At 33.7% G+C, this 17565-nt stretch overlaps 2 protein-coding genes across 5 annotated transcripts in view; one reads left to right on the forward strand and one right to left on the reverse strand.

The window, feature by feature from the left end:
* Positions 1-636, forward strand: part of Sema1a (semaphorin 1a) — a 152435-nt gene extending 151799 nt beyond the window's left edge. For 3 of the 4 annotated variants that reach the window (XM_088050141.1, XM_088050143.1, XM_088050142.1), the window contains exon 13: positions 548-634. In XM_088050141.1, coding sequence (XP_087906267.1) covers positions 548-613 — 66 coding nt within the window. In that variant the 3' untranslated portion in view covers positions 614-634. Of the gene's footprint in view, positions 1-547 lie in introns of all 4 variants that reach the window. The other variant, XM_088050144.1, reaches the window with a different exon arrangement.
* A 3896-nt stretch (positions 637-4532) lies between these two features.
* Positions 4533-17565, reverse strand: LOC148181814 (microtubule-associated protein Jupiter-like). Its single transcript, XM_088043177.1, has 4 exons — positions 17384-17565; positions 5212-5387; positions 5085-5165; positions 4533-5032 (listed from the first exon to the last, which is right to left on the reverse strand). The coding sequence occupies exons 1-4, from the start codon at positions 17443-17445 to the stop codon at positions 4872-4874; spliced, it is 480 nt and encodes a 159-aa protein (XP_087899303.1). The 5' UTR covers positions 17446-17565; the 3' UTR covers positions 4533-4871.

A 17565-nucleotide genomic window follows, 5' to 3' on the forward strand; every position in this document is an offset into this window, starting at 1 on the left:
TTCAATGTAGACGTTCTTCTTCTTGATTCGATGTATTGTCTTGTAGTGTTAAAAACGGGAAACATTTTGAAAAATAAGAACAATTTATATTCAATTTATATGTTCAGTTTATAATGAACGTAATTTTTACACAACCAACGTGGAATCTGTTCAATTTGGGCCCTAAATTCATTTATTTGACCCTAAATCTAAATAATTTAACTAAATTTGTCTTAAATTTTTCATAATTTTTTACACAACCAGCGTGGAATATGTTTAATATAGACAATATTTGAGGTGTTAAAAAACTTCGTTTCGTATTCAGCGTGATTTTTTCACAACAAGCGTGGAATTTGTTTAGTTTAGGCGCCAGAGCTCTTCATTTAATATTATTTGGAAGTTTTGACTCACGCCATGTAAAATTCTCTTCATAATTTTTCTTACAACCAGCGCGGAATTTGTACAACTTGGACCTTTCTAACTTTAGAAAAATAAATTTCGGCACAACCAGCGTGGAATTGGACGCTCCATTCTTCGACTTGTAACTAACAGTTGAATTTGTTTGCAGGGTGATAACTATAGAAGAGGTGATGGATTTGCAACCACCCGCAGTGTGAAAAAGGTATACCTCTGAGAAAACAGTGAGGAGGGCGGAGTGGGTGCACGAAGTTTGGGACGGCCGCGCCCCCCACGTTCAGGGCATAGCGCATTGCCCACAAGCAGTGGCTCCTCCAGTTCCCCTTCGCCGCCTTCCTCATCGCCATCGCCAACACCTCCCCGCACTGCCTCTTACATTTATAGGGCTTAGTCGCCTTCGTAAGCCAAGTGACACGATCCAACAACAAGAAGCACAAAAAAATTTCGAAAGAAAAGTTGATACGTAACAATTTTCGTTTCAATAAAAGTACCTAATTTGTTGCTTGTTCTGTACAATTTTCTACGCAAAAACCAAGTGAAAAAAAAAAAAGTTTCTTGTCGGTTGGATGGTGGCGCCGCGAGAGACGTGGAACGAGACTAATGTTAGGATAGCCATAGTTTACACGTGAAATGGGAAATTCAAAATTAGAAGGTGCGCTAGTGTAGACTTAGGGCAGTGTCTTAGACCGATAGACTCGTTTAAGTATTTTCATGATTAATAAGTGCTTCTTATGAATGTGTTAGGTAAGAATGTCCGTAAAATAGATTGTTATGATTTAGCGACATTGTGATTAGATTGTATATTCTTTAGCTATAATGTTGTTCCATCTGTATCTTTGTTATTGTATCTCCATATTTTATTAACGCTGCCCACTTTGTCACACGAATCTTTCCAAAGCTCATTTCGAACAGTCGCAAAGTGGGACTAGATTTTATTTCGTTTCGTTCGAAATTTCGCTATTTTATAAACAATAAATTAACGCATATAGTAATGTACATAAGACTGAAATATATAATACTCCGTGTCCAAGTTTAGACAGTAAATGCTATTTTTTTTAATTTAATTAAGTTTTGTGCGCATTATCACAGTACAAACTTCCTAATAAGCTTAACAGAAGTCGTAAAAAAGTGTTTTCTTTTATTATCGAACGTGTAGGTCTCAGAGGATTTTAGTCATTGTTATTATTTTGTTACGTAATTTATTTTTGTGGTTGCTCAACTGTTTTTTATATCCCGTAGAGTTTTAGTGAGTGAAAACACCAATTTCGTTGTTTTGGTTTTTTGATTTGGTTCCGATTTCCACAAACTCAGTCAATTTGTTGATATTTGTAAAAGTCACATTTGTATCAAACTTGTGCATACATGATATTGTGATTGAATACAGAGTCATGTTTTGTAGAGATTGTTGCAATTTTTTGTTCCAATTTGTAAATATTTTATCACATTTATAATACCAAAACAATTATTTTAATATCAAAAGAAACAAAAAATTGCAATTGTCTGATTTGTAATAGTACTCGAATAAGATATTCCAATAACTCTTCAGTATCTGTATTTCCCAAATTGTATAAAGTTGTAGATAGAATTTTAATAATATAATAGTAAACTAGTCAAGTTGAATATTTAAATATTACAGAACTTTGGCACTCAGATATTTTATAGATTTTAGCGCTAGGTCTTGATTTACGATGAAATTTTTTGGGCATCAATTTGCAATTTTATTTATTTGGTAACAGTTCATAGAACATAGTGTAAAGTGAATTCTAATAATTGATTATCAAATAATAACTTGCTTCCTCTGGAGGGATGTGCCCGCCCTTGTGCAGATCTCTGCAATATTGCTGTGCAAGCATTTTGTATCTTGTAAGGCTGCAGCCAGTTTTTTAAACATTACAATATAATTAATAGAGTAATATAGTTCTAGTTAGTTGATAAGTATATTTGCAAATTGTATGTCTGCAGTTCGTACTGATTCCAGTCTGACTTGTCTGGATGTTTGCCTAAGAAAGCCTTTAGCATATTATATAAACATCGTTACGTCATGCAAACAGTTATATATTTAAACATTCCATATTCGATACAAATGAGATATTTAATACTTAACTTTGTCTGACAAAAAATATTTAAATACTTTGTCAATATGTCTTAGAGTATGTTAAACTGGAAACCGATTACAATTCTAAAGATAGATTTTAAAAAACGGCGCTGCGAACGACAGTTGTAATTATATTATAAGCCTTTCGCAGATGTACTATATTTAATAAAACAATTAGCAATTTGTCCAGAACATTGGTCACGATACTTGTTTCTTGTATAGAAAATTGATCCTTCGTTTTACTTCTAAGAAGTACCTAATATATTTCAAAAGTTTTATACCTTCTCATTTTTAAACCTCTTTGTACATTTAATATTCTGGGCAAAATGTAACATACCCATTTAATGATATTGACTTTAGACGACACAATGTATTCTTTGAATAGAAATAAAAGAAATAAACAAATTCACTTTTTTATTTCATCAACAATTTTTAGTCAGTTTCAGGTTTTCAGACTCTCGAGTTTATCAGTTCTTTAATACTTAGTGACAAAAAGGGCCAAAACATTTAGTTTTATTTAAGAGAAAAAATTTGATTTCTCATTAAATTTTTTGCGATTTTGAGTGAAATTCAATTGGAACATGTTACTTTTCAGAGCCGTTTTTTTATTTGTTTAGAAGAATAACCAAAAATTTGTTATTTTCTATTGTTATTCCGGCATCTTTAACGCTAAAACTACGAAATTTGGAAAGCGGTACTTCTTTTAACATGCTTATGAACTGCGCTAAATTACAAAATTTTAGAGAAGAGAAATAATTTTTTTTAGAAATTTTTTTTCAGAACGAACGAAAAAAATTCCTAACTTTGACAGCTTTATTCCCCCAGATAACAAAAATTGGGGGTCTTACTACTTTTGATTTGTTTACTAATTGTATCAAATTTCAAAATTTTAGATCAAGAAATAGATTTTTTAGAAATTTTCATTCACACGATTCAAAAATTTGTGTCGTTTTCAATAAAACTCCGTAACTTTTGCAGTTTTAGGCCTCAGACTGTAAAATTTGGTGGCTTTACTATTTTTGACCTGTTTATTAATCGTATTAAATATCAAAACTTTAGAACAAGAAATAGATCTTTTTGAAATTCGTATTCACACAACGATTTAAAAATGTCTACCATTTTAAATAAAATTCCGTAACGTTGGTACTTTTAGTTCCCAGACAATAAAATTTGTAGGATTTACTACTTTTGACTTGTTTATCAACTGTACCAAATCTATTTTTTAGCTCCTCTGACTTTTCCAGTTCAAAGACTAAGATTCTTCTAGTTTCATATTTAAAGTTGTGTTTTGTATTATTTTGTTGTATACCATTTTGTTCAACCAGTAAAAGTTAAAACACTTAAAAGACAAGCCTGACACTTACCTTTCAAAAAATGCTCAAAGTGAAGATGATTCGTTGTTCTCTCCCAAAGTGAAGAAATAATATTGATACACACTAAAGAAACCGAATTTACCCCGCGCACGTCATCACCATACTGTATGTAATTTCAGCCACAATAAAACGACACGAATCAGACGATGCTTCTCGTTCGAAATTAGGCAATTAACTAAATACTTTATTCCCAATTACGTGAATCGTCAAAGCAAAGCGCAAAAAAACAGTCGTAGCGGAAACAAAGAAACCTTTTTTTGCAAGAAATGGTGATTAAAACTGAACCAACTTTTTTATCTCTAGAAATTTCTTATGAATGATTGTTTTGGACTCGACGACACCACGACTAAAAGTGTCATTTATAATGACTGCTCAAAATAGATTTTTTTTAAATTTCAGATTTTCCAATAACTGGTAGGTTTTTCAAGCAAAAGTTTTCAAGATCCTCACAAAAGTTAACTCATCTAAAATTTTTCAGATGTTCAGTTTCCACATTGTCAAAAAAAAATTATTTATTTTTTTTTACATCGCGCTGCTCACATTGAAACCATTTGTTTCAGTTTCCACTAGACTTGTTAACTGAAAAAAAAAATAGTCGCAACTCAAGGTTTGATGATATTTTAAACGAAAGATTAAAATCGATTATGACAAAGTAAAAGAGGCGCCAGTGTGTATAAAAATGTATTTCTACAATTCTTCTCGTACAACGTAAAAAATGTAACTATTCTAGGAAATACTATAATAATATAAAAGCTCCTAGATGGTTGATGAAGGCATAAAGGCGACGATATGAAGTGTTAACGCTGTAGAATACCCAAAAAAGGCAATAAATATTCCTATTCTGTTAAAGGACGATCCGAGACTGCACTCCATAAATACTTCTTTATTTATTAGTGCTCTATGTTAGTATACTTTACTTAAAAATATATAAAATCTACGTATATATTCAAGTTCTACGAAAATTTGGTAAAACGAAAAAAAAATGGACGAACAAAACAGTTAAAAAATTAGTCAGTCGCGGAGTTGCCATTAACAACAGGCTCAGGATTTCCATTCGTTTGTGGAGTCGAAGTACCATTAACATGGGCAAATCCGTTTTGCATGGGTTTCGTTGGAGTAGTAGCCGGGGACTTGATAGTGTAGACTTCTCCAGTCACTGGGTTCCTCTCTGCAAAAAAAAGTAGTAGTACTGTATGTCTCCATGGTAGTACCCATCGTACCATTGTGAATTCTGGGTGTGGAGCGTTTCACGTCCCATGAATCTACTCCGTTTCCAGTTACCGGATTACGGTTTTTCACATCTGTAACAAAGCGTTACCAATGGTATTCTTCATGGGATAATGGTACCTTGTTTAGTCAACGACGCCCTTCTCGGCGTAATCTTGCAGTCCGTGGGGCCAAAAAGTCTTGTGAAAGAATCTGAATGTGAAGACCTCCTCGGCGTGGAATGATGATTGTTCTTCCCTCCCGCGCTCGGTGGCGTGCACAAGACGTTGAAGATCTCGCTGCTTGGATTGCGAACTCTGAAAGGAAACCATAATTGTACCTCCTCAAGTGCATATCCTCTATTAAGACGCGCGGAAGTGACAATTACTCGACTTCTTGTGACTTGTGACTGTTTCGAACAACGTCACCCGATTTCGTGGTTCTTGCACATCCGTCGACGTGAGAGGATGTCGAGGACTGGTAGAACACCCACGTAAGGAGATGATGGACGGACTGGAGTCATGCGAAAGGATCGTCGATTCTTTGTTCCCGAGGTGGTGAGGTGTGTAGGTCGCAGAAGAAAGAGGAAGTCGCCGTTGATAATTTTATCAGGTTTGGTTAAAAACGTGAAGCGTATCGTGGATGTGGGTTGGGCTGGTATGCGTCGGCGGTCCAGGAAAATGGAGAGGATATCGGTATTTTGGCTTCCTGTCAACGGGACAATGGAAAAATGACAGGAACGGGATGCAGGTGCGGATCAAATAGAAATTTTATGACCGTACGTGCATGCGTCCTCAAAATTTTGCACGGGTAATTAAGATTTTATTAATCTCTCGGTTAATGGAGTTTTAATAGCGACAAATGGAGGAAGTTTTTTTACGGGGTAGCAGGAATTTGCATGGTCACTCAAAAAAAACTGTTATTGCGTATTAAATACAGTTCAATTTCCGCTTGAATTGAGTAATAAATGCAATAAGTATGATAAGTAACCCATATTTTAATTTAAGTACTAATTACGCGCTTGGGTGAGTAAATCACAGCACTTTAGGAAATAACATTATAAATTACACTTTACGAGCCACACGCAATTTTTGACCGAACTGTACATGGTAACCGACATTTTGATAAGAGGATTTGTCATTGCTTGATTTGTTTGGGTGCGTCAAAATTTTCCACTTTCTTTGACACAATTCCAGGGATTAAAGCGCCATTTTTGTTTTCTTTCCACGTATTTTCCAAAGATTTTGGATCTTCTGGAATTTGGACTTCCTATTTTCATATCTGATGTGAATGAAAACGTTTTTTTTTTGTTTCTGCATTCTTTGTTTAAGCATTATTTGCCATTTTAATTTGGTCTTCCTGTTTGCCTTTTTTGTGCAGACGTGGTAGAGTGAAAATGCCGCGAATTAAAGCATAAATTTGTGCATTGTCTATCAAACCTGCATTTACCACAATTTCAAGGCAAATTTAGAAATTTAGAAATTTGGACTTTTTTTTTCGCATTGGGTGCCACAAAGTTATAAATTGATGAAAATTACTTTTTGTTTAGACTCAGATTCCAAGATTCCAAGTTGTTGGCAAAAAGAAGAATTTTGACTTATTTCTGGTACAGTATGTCACAAACAAATAAAAATTGCAAAAATGTGATTTTTTTTTCATCGTATGAAGGCTTCATTCCCACATTTCTGAGCCAAAAAAAGTATTCTGAAATTAGACTCCTTATAAAAATTTGGACTTCCAGTTTCAGTTTTTTTATAGTCGCCGTCCTTTTGGAGCTTCTAATTTAAACATAGAAAAATTAGTTTTATCTCTCAGAACTTGCTTTGTCACAATTTCGATTGCATAAAATTTGAGAAATTTAAGAATTTAGACTTGGTAATTTACTTTTTGGGCAGAATCCGGCAAACAGCTATAAAACCTATTAGCGTTTTTATCTCGGAGTAAAAATTATTTGTTATAATGTCAAAACCAGAAGTTATAAAATGCTAAAATTAGAGCTTCCATTAAGATTTGGATTTCGTATTTTCATATTTGTTAGTCATAATTTTCAATCAATTCAAAGAAAAAAAGTTCTATTGTCTTTTTCCATCATTTCGAAACTAAGAATTTAGAAATTTGAAAATTTCACTTTTTGTGTAGTAGTCGTAGTTAGAACACCGCAAATGAAAACATAAATTTGTTTATCACAGCTTTATTTACCACAATTTTGAAGCCGCAGAGCATAATGAAATTTCGCGTATTTGAGAATTTGGACTTTCAATTTTCATTTTTCCCATTAGATGCCACAGAGTCATAAGTTTATGAAAATTATTTTTTTGTTGACCAAAAATAGGTATTTGGACTTCCTGTTTTAGCCATGACCAGAAATAAAAAAAAATTCTTGGTATTTAAATTTTATTCCCCACTTTTTAGAGTCAAAGATGCAAAAATTTAAGTCTGACTCAATATAAAAATTTGGACTTCCTGTTTAAATGTTTTGTAATCGGTGTACTTTAGGTATTTTTAATTAAAACATAGTAAAAAGTGTTTTATCCCCCATTATTAAAACTTGATTTGTCACAATTTCAAAGGCATAGAGAATGTTAAAATTTGGACTTCCTATTTTACTTTTTGAGCAGAATTCGGCCAACAGCTAGAAATAATCTAAAAAATTTGCGATTTTATCTCTGTTTAGAACTGATTTGCCATCATTTTAAAAGCAGAGGTTATAGAATGCTAAAATTAGAGCTCCCTTAAAAATTTGGACTTCCTATTTACATATTTGGTACACATAATACTCAACAAATGCGAAGATAAAAAGTTTTATTTTTCCATCATTTCAAACTAAAGATTTCAGACAGTTAAAAGTTGTCCTTTGGACTTCCTGTTTTCACTTTTTATAGAGTCGTAGTACTTATAATGCCGCAAACTGAAGCATGAATTGTGCAATTTCTATGTTTATCACAGATTTATTTACCACAATTTCTAGATCAAGGACAGTGCTGAAATTTGGCTACCTATGTATTTAAGAATTTGAACTTTCTGTTTTGATTTTTCGTATTAGGTACCACAAACAGAAAAACATTTTTATTTTTTTTTTATTTTTTTCTTTGTATTAATTTAACAACTAGAAATTCTCAAATCTAAATTCTTCTTTCTTGAGGTTTTACTTGAAAAATTCCGAACAAAAATTTCAGAATGTTGAAATTAAGCACTATGTTATTAAGCACTAAGCTTCTATGTTAAAATTTGCCAGTGAAATACCTTTCCGGTGGAAAGTCCCTCGCCGCCGTTCCTCCTGTAGAAATTTGAACTTGATTTATAACCGGACCTTCGAAAGTCAGCCTACATATCCGAGATCAATATCTCAGTATAATTCCCGAAATGTTTATAGCTCTTTTCGTGACAGTCGGAGACAAGAACAGAATCTCCTGATCTCTCTATTGCACCGCTTTCCTGTTCCGAGCGATAAAAATCGAATTCCTGCAATTTGTTCTCTAATCTCTATCATTTAAAATGCAACATTCGTTGCAGAAATGCCTGAAAAACTCGCATTGCCTTCCTTCCTCATGAAAGATTAATCCGATAGATCTGAAGACTAATATCAGAGATCTCGACTAGATATCTTCATCTTCGTGTCCAGCAGGATTCCTGCTTTCTCTGCGTCGTTCCAAACAGTAGATATTCAATCCGTGAAAATCGGCGCTCGTCCGTGACATTAACATGTGTTCAAAATCGACCGAAACCAGTCTGAAAAGTGGTTCGAATTTTTTAACGGTTTTAACAGCGCGAAAAAATTAATTAGTCGCGAACAATTAAGAGAAAAACTGTATCGCGGTTAGATGCACCGAGGTGAACACAACCATTAGATCTTTTTATGCAATACCTGCTATCTCGCGTCCTTTTTACGTATAATTAGTGACGATGAGTAATTCCATGTTGTTTTTCCCCAACGTACAAATGATGGTGCAGTGGTTGCAATTTGTTGGTGCAGTCAAGTGTGGTCTCTGCCCACTCTTTGTCTCGATTTAGAAATGTTTCCATATATCAATCCTGAAATTTATAGCGTAATTATGGCAAAATTGCTCTCTGGATGCACTTCTGGCAATTAGAACAATTAAGGTTTATGACCCACTTGTGATAAAAATGCACGAAAAGATTGCTTCAGCTTCTGGCAACATTCGAACCCACACGAGCCCATTATCTGTCAAACAAAGACTTATGACGTAATTGTTTCGAGTGGAAGGCTTTGTTTCCTGGATTAAACGCCACTAATCCCCATAAAAACGCACTTTATTCCCACCAATTAGTGTAATCCAACGACCCATGCAGGCGCAAATAATTTTTCCACACATGGGCTCAACCGTGGGCGGATTTACTCCTCGTTTACCAATTAGTCTTAAGAATATATTACGGGTAATTGGAGCATCTCGTTCCGTTGACCTTTCGCTATTTAAACAGGACAACAACCCTTAAATCCAATCAGTGATGAGTCACCCTCGGAATCGATAGAACCGACGCAAACTCAAAATCGACTTTAATTGAAACGACCTTAATCCCGTTCCTGTTAGATTCAATTATTGAAATTGGTGTGATTTTGATTGTAATTGCGGTAATTAAGTGTAATTAGTCTGATATGCGGAAAGAGCAAAAATACTCGGTGCAATTACTACGAAGAAAAACCAAACTTGTGTAAGCGACGCTCTTTCATCGTGTTGGAATTAATCTTGGTCTTACTCAACAACGCGTCTTCACGGTACTCGAAGAATGCCGTTTTCTTCACCATCAATTTTCGCATTCAACAACAAAGCCCGTTAAAACGGAGCGACACAATTAACGTGCAAATATCCACTCAGCGCCGCTCGAAAAGAAATGTTTAATTCATGTCAGAAGACTCTAATAAAACAAACATAACGGTCAATAATTATAAATCTCAGTCACAATTAACAATGCAAACTAGTTTCGAAAACGGAAATGAAGAGAACGTGCCGCCGATAAAAACCGAAGGGCTTCTGGCGCTGAGTTTGTTGTGCCATCAGCCCTTGAATAAACACAACTATTTCTGGAAAAACCTGCCGGAGGACCTCCCAGTATCGACAGTTCTCACGGGCGACTTTCATCTAAATTTAGAAAGTGATTAAAATGGTAAAACAGATGCAAACCAGAGGCACGCGATCAATTTTCGGATTGGATTCCACGAAAAACAAGAAGAATCTCAGCCTACTTTCGATAATGGATTAATTTAGACGAGATGACTTAATCCGTTAATTGTTTACGGGGCTTTAATTAGCGAAACACACGGAAATATTGTTCTGAGACCACACGATCTAGGCCAAATGACAATGTTTCTGTTGTGTAAAATTTGAAGCAATGAAGCGATTGTCTGGTACGCGGAAGAAGAAAGGAAATTCTGGTGATGAAAACCCTCTCATGTTTCTGTCAAGTGCTGTGAAAGGATTTGACGAAACCAAAGAAATCAATCATGGGATGACTCAGCGGATATGCTAATTAATGGGTTCAATAGTGTACCAGATGGGAGGTCCCAAAGATTTTAATTAAATGATGAATGCGTGGTAAAAATACCATCACTGCAAGCAGACTGAATATGGTGGTAATGTATGAACATTTTATAGATTGAACCATTTTTTGCACGCCGTGACGTGAAGATTTATGATGGTGACTTTGCAAATTGGAGTCCAGGCATAGCTAATTCTGTAGTTTTTTTCACTGGTTTTCTCCGACAGGAAATTAAAGTTCAAAAAGTGTTTGTTTTGCCCTCTGATTCGGCGAAGACCGTCAAAATACCTAAATCTAAAAATATTCGGATATAAATATTTTATGAATCTCTAGAAAGGAAAGAAAATTATAATCTGGTGGATTTATATAAGATTTAAACTTGAAAATATTGGCAGAACGAAAAAGTCACTAAAAATTAAAAAAAAAAACCTTTAAATGCAACTTAGTACTTTTTGTGGCAAATTTTGATGACTTTTTCAAAAATATTAAGTTTTCAATTTTTGGTTCATTTTTGTAGATACTGTTAATGGAAGCGAGCGAGTACTAGAATAATATAGTTACTATTTTTAATATCACCGGGTTTATTTCGAATTTTTCTTCAAGTTAGCATCCAAGTTGACACGTAATATTTATTATTAAACGTTTTTTAATAACTTCTCAATATGACCGTGCTGAAATAAGCCATCTTTACACTTTGGTGACTTCACATGCCAGACGACTTTTGGTGTTATAATAAAAGTCACTAAAAATCTTTTAAGAATTAAGCTTATATTCTAAAACAAGTTGCAGAATATCCCATATTTCAGGACGAATTCGAAATTCGGACACGAACTGCAAATTGGCGAGCGCTAGCGAGCGAGTGCTGGAATTAGTTTGTATTTTATCTATCACGGGGTGTATTTCGAATTTTTTTTCAAGATAGCGTCCAAGTTGACACATAATCTTTATTATTAAACGATTTTTAGTGACTTTTTATTAAGACACTAAAAAGCGTGCCGGAATGCACCATTCTTACTAAAAAAATACACTTTAGTGACTTCTCATTGCAGCACGATTTTTAGTGTTATAATAAAAGTCACTGAAAATGGTTTTAAGAATTATTAAGCTTATATTCTAAAACAAGTTGCAGGATATCTCACTTTTCAAGACGAGTTTCAAATTCGGACACGAACTGCAAATTGGCGAGCGAGTGCTGGAATTAGTTTTTATTTTATCTATCACGGGGTTTAGTTCGCATTTTTCTTCATGCTAGAGTCCAAGTTGCCACGTGATATTTTATTATTAAACGATTTTTAGTGGTTTTTCATTAAGACACTACAAACCGTGCTAAATTGAACCTTTCTTACACTTTAGTGTTTTCTCATTCCACCACGATGTTTGGTGTTATAATAAAAGTCGATGAAAAATCAAGAAAATCTTAAAGAATATTTAGAAATATTTATTTAACTGTTCAAAATCCTATAAAATCTGAAAGAATTCACGAATCCAAGATGCTTTAACAATGCACCGAAATTCTAGAACCATTTCGGATCTTTTTACAACTTTTTTGGAAATGTCTATAAGGTTTTTAGGAACCTCGGAGAATCAACACAATCAAATTGAAAGAATTGAAACCTCTCAAAATTAAACGAAAATCTCTAAAATCTCCTGAGGACCTCTGATAATCTCTTAAGAAGCTTTAAAAATATCTCATATTGTCATAACTCAATGAAAATCTTTAAGAATCTGTAAAAATGTCTTCAAAAATACACAGAACATCTGTAAAACTCTAAAACGCAGTTGACTTAAAAGAATCTGGAAGAAACTAAAAGCACTCGTCGGAATGGGAAGAAAGCAAAAAAGTACCAAAATAATGCAAAAAAGTTCTGTAAATTGCAAAATATCAATATGATTTAGGTATAAATGGTACGAATCTAAAAACCTCTGAATTTTAGTAAATATTTGGGATTTTCTTAAAAATTCAAAAATTAAATCAAAAAAACGTTTAAAAAATCAACGGGTCACAGAGTGGTGTATTTTTTAGAAAAACGCACCTCTTTTTCTCCCTGTCCGGAAAATAGCGTCACTTTTTTATAACTAAGATAAATTAAAAAAAAATTAGGGCAGTGAAATAGCTCGCTTCGCCCGCTAATGATGATTTAGTCACGAAATACCGAAATCCCTCTTCCACATACCCCCGAAAGTACCGTTATGACAGCACCGGCTCTTTCATTTATTAAAAGCGCCACCCTGCACCCTCCCCATCAAATATTTATACTTCACCCCCCATTACCCTGTCTCCGCCGCCGCCACAGGGGTGCATGACCTAAAGTTGGCATAGTCTCGCTCAACACGCGATATTCCCCCTTCTATTTGTGTCTACACGTAAGCTTACGAGATGACTTTACCATTTACAATTTACAATTTTCGTAATCTGGATCTCATTTCCATTGAATCCTTTCGGGTTTCTCGCTTGGATATCGACTGTTTTACTGCCCCACATTCGCCAATATTTAAATCCAGCGGTGATGAATGGGGCGCGATAAGAAATAATAGCTTTAATATCGCGAAATATCCGAATTTGCATGTCAGGTTCCGTACCAAGTCTCTTTTTTCTCGATCGACCTTTAACGGTCGTCAGCTGGAAAGAATCGCACGAAGACGCGAAGAAGGTCGATTAAAAGACAAAAAAGCGCGGAAATTGTCAAGTTTTACAATGACGAGCGAATGCCGCACAAAGGATATCTAGTCCTATAAATACTTCAGCGGTGTCGTAATTACGGTAGAAAGGCAATAATTAAAAGAAGATCGAAGCTGTAGTTTAGAAACGAGGAGAAAATGTGTCAATTCAACTTCTTACACAATCGAATTTTTGTGCAGATAAGAATGGAAAGGCTATTGTGGTCCGTTTCCTGGGAAAATTTCATAAGTTTGAATGCGAAAGTTCGCGGGCGCAAAAAATCGATCGAAAAGTGAGACCGCTTAGAATGCAAAACAACAAATTCTAGAAATTTCACACTCTTACAACCAATAAATTGGAAAGCAGTTTCGCAAGAATTTAAATGCGGCTGTTGCAATTTTATTAGTTTCGGCAATTTTCTGCAATTTTTCAGGATTTTACACACTTTTACTAGAAGTCATTAGAACAATTACCGCGCGACGGGCCATGGATTATAAATAATATTGACAGATTTAAATGCGCTTTGAAGTTAGGACAGCGCTGTTTCTGTGCCTAAATATAAGTATCGAATTTTCCGGGCGCCCCGGAAGCGGTAGGTCGTCGTGCCTAGAATCGCTGACCGCTGCACCGCAGTGCAGATTCCCAAGAATTTCCTCTGCAATTCAACACCTCTACTTTCTACACTTCCCATCGTATTTTTATGGTAATTCTTGAAATCGGCGATTTAACCGTATTTGCCGCTCTTATTCTGCTAGTCCGTAAACGTTTCGTAACGGATGTCGAGGAAACGACGATTTCCAACAACATTAGAAACTGTACAATGAATTCTTGACATAATTCCTCATCAAGAACTACCCTGCAGCGCTTTGTCTTCAATTTGACAAATCACCTACGCAATGCGACTGCGACGATATTTTAAAAAATGCACCGCTCCGGGAAATCCAGGTCACCCGGACTATTCACGATTAGTCGGGTGTGGTCTCGGGATTTCCATCAATATTTAAAGAATATAAAAGAAAACATAAATAAGAGTTATCAGGGATCTAACCTGAAAAGTTTCGTGCAAAACTTGAATAATTTCACATTCAAATCGTCACGGCGTAATTAGGGACGGAATCTACAAAGTATTTCTCGCCTGGGGGAGTGTGGTGAACGGGCCATAAATTCAATCAAAGGACATAAAACACGAATCCTTTCACTGGGCGTTGAAAAAATTGATCCGTTCGCTATTTTGACAGGTGAAATATAAACATCAAGCTGAAATTTCAGCGTCTTTTCAGATCGTGATCTTGCGGTCATGCTTCTTCATTTTCGTCCATGATTTCCCCCATAATTAGAAACTCGGGGAAATTTTCTAATAGACCATCATAAAAAAAAATCATTTTGCTGAAATCATTGACTGTGAACTTGTCGGCGCAACCTTGCCCATCGACTTTCGTTACCACTCGAACACAATACCATGAGAACTCGCGTTATTAAATAACTATTTCCATCGGTTTGACAGCAACTAGTCCATATTTCACTGTCAGATTTCGGAATAATGGGTCGCTCTTATCACGCGATGGGTGTACAGTCCACAGGCTAACTGCAAATTAAGAGAGGAGTTCCTAAATTCTTTCCGGTTCGTAGGTGTTTCTGTTGGGAATGGGCACCTCGGGCTTATTTTTTAATACCAGAGATGCTATTGTTGGATTGAAGAGAATTTCTTCCGGAGCATTATTCTATGATGATTGGAAAGCTTTCGGTCGTAAATGATGAAAGGGCTTGGGTGTGAAGATAGAAAGCCGCTAGGATTTTAGGAACAGGCTATAATTTTAGACGTAAAAAGAAACACGGAATGGAATGCGTGTAATAACAATATTATCAATGACATGTTACTAGGAAGCTTTGGATTATTAACTATAAAAACATGATTGCCGCTGATAGCTATTTCGTAGAATACAATAAATTCCGGATTTTTAAGAATATTTAATAGACAATTTATATTTTATTGCATATTGCGTTTTTTTTTTATAATTGAGTGAAACTGAATTAAACAATTTCTGTTCCCCACAAATCTCAATCAACAATTTTCAAATATTCGAGAATTTAATGTTTAACTATTTTGGAAACAATTAAAATTTGGTACATTTCGAATTTGAATTAGTCTAAAAGTTCAAATTATGAACATTTACAGATCATAACTTTTTTAATTTTTCTTCTTTTAAGAAATTTTAAAATTCGGTGCATTTCGAGTTTTTCTTTTCAATAATTAGCTAACTCTAGGTTCTAATTCAAGAAGTTCTTGAGTTTGTGTTAAAATACGAATTATACATTTTTGAATTTTTTTGTCGGAGATAGATAAATCTTCATATTTTTCATTTGTCGACAAATTTAAAATTAGAAAATTTAGAGAACTCAATGCTCAAATTTCTTAAAATTTGGTATATTATGGTCTTTAATATCAAATTGTATTCAAAATTCTAATTTTTGTGGTTAAATTTTTACAGTTTGTAGCGATTTTAGAAATTCAAAAATTCAGCTCCAAGTTTCTTAAATTTTAACAATGTCATAGTAATTTTAAAGATCTGAGACATTTTATTTCATCTACTTTTAAAAATTTTTAAAATTTGGTACACTTTGTTTTAATTAGTGTAAAAATTCAAATTATGAACATTTAAAGATCGGAGCCTTCCAATATGCTAAAAAGTGAAAAATTTGCAGAATTAAATGTTCAAATTCGTTCAAATTTTGTAAATGGAGGTCTTTAATATCCAAGTAAATTCAAAAATTCTAATTTTTGACTTAAAATTTCTACAGTTTGCAAAGATTCGGGAAATTCGAAAAGTATTTTAAGTTTTAATAAAAACATAATTTTTAAGAGTTTTTAATTTTTCTTCTTTTAAGAATTTTTAAAATTCGGTGCATTTCGTGTTTTTTTTTTCAAGGATTAGCTAATTCTAGATCCTAATTCGAAAAGTTCTTGTGTTTGTGTTAAAATACGAATGATACATTTTTTAATTTGTTTGTCAAAGCTAATTAAATCTTCATATTTTTCATTTGTCGTCAAATTTAAAATTGGAAAATTTGGAGAACTCAATGTTCAAATTTCTTAAAATCTGATATATATTGATCTTTAATATCAGTTTGTGGCGATTTTAGAAATCCAAGTCTTTTAAATTTTAACACTGTCATAATAATACTAAAGATCTCAGAGACATTTTAATTCGTCTACTTTTAAGAATTTTTTAAATTTAAGTTCTGTAGAAGTCCTAAATTAAAAACAAAATGCTTTCAAATTGAGATTTTTTAAGGGAATTTGACAAGTGACAGTTTTACAAGTGATTTTATCTCATACGCCTTTAATTTGATAAATTAGCATTAAAATGTTAAAATTAATTTATTCTTTTTAATATTTTTAAAATTAAATTAATTTAAATCTTGAATCCAAAATTTCTATAAAAAGATTTTTTAATAGATCCAGTATACCTAAAATTATTAACACAAAATTTTAGAAACTTAAAAAACTTAAACTTTATCGGAAGTCAAAAGTAAACAAAAAAAAACTGAAAAAACATAAATACATAAAGAAATGCAAAATTATTTAAAATCACGGCACTCATTTCAAAAAAAAATTAAAAATTTTCAAAAAATTTAATTTTTGACAACAGAAAAACGTCGAAAGTCAAAAATTAAACACACCAAACTGAAAGATACGAAATTAAAAAAAAACAAAAGTATCAAAAAATTTAAAACGAAGATATAATTTCAAAAAATTCAAAATGTCTAAATTTTCAAAAAGTAAAATCTCTGATAACTCCAAATTACTAGAAACCTTAATTTTCTATGATGTCAAAAATAAAAATAAAAACCAAACGAAAAAAACTAAATAAAAGAAAATTTAGACACAAAAAAATTTAAAACTATAAAATTTTCATAAAATAAAGTCTCTGACAACTGAAGAATTGGACAACAAATTTTGGCACCGCAGACGGTTTTAATTTTATTTATCACTATATTTCGAGGCAAAACTGTGACAAAAAGGAAATGAGACATCGAACTGACGGAAATACAGTCCGATCAATACTGCACTACTTACTAACATCTGCTTATAAATTCACGAAGCTTTAAAAACGTCATTTTTTACCCCAAAAACCACCCCAAATTTCCCCGCCTTACCTCTTTTTGCTGTAGCCAACTTTGTCAAGTTCGATGTGTCTGTAAGCAGCATAAGTGGCCATGGTCACTCTAAAACAAGCGCAAGCAGACACCGACAAAAAGCGTAAAAAACAAACACGTTAAGGACAGGAGCTTTCGCTGCAAACGCCAACAGCTGACTGGCAGCTCGAGGCGAAGTAGTC

The sequence above is a fragment of the Gnatocerus cornutus genome, chromosome 1 (genome assembly GCF_029298725.1).
Source record: "Gnatocerus cornutus isolate USDA-ARS CGAHR chromosome 1, icGnaCorn1.1, whole genome shotgun sequence".
NCBI lineage: Eukaryota > Metazoa > Arthropoda > Insecta > Coleoptera > Tenebrionidae > Gnatocerus > Gnatocerus cornutus.

Excerpts from the sequence above, each read along its gene's own strand:
- LOC148181814 (XM_088043177.1), bottom strand. The coding sequence starts at position 17,445 with ATGGCCACTTATGCTGCTTACAGACACATCGAACTTGACAAAGTTGGC. Across the intron at positions 5,388-17,383 it reads GTTGGCTACAGCAAAAAGAG|AGTTCGCAATCCAAGCAGCG; the intron begins GTAAGGCGGGGA and ends GTTTCCTTTCAG. Across the intron at positions 5,166-5,211 it reads GGCGTCGTTGACTAAACAAG|ATGTGAAAAACCGTAATCCG; the intron begins GTACCATTATCC and ends GCTTTGTTACAG.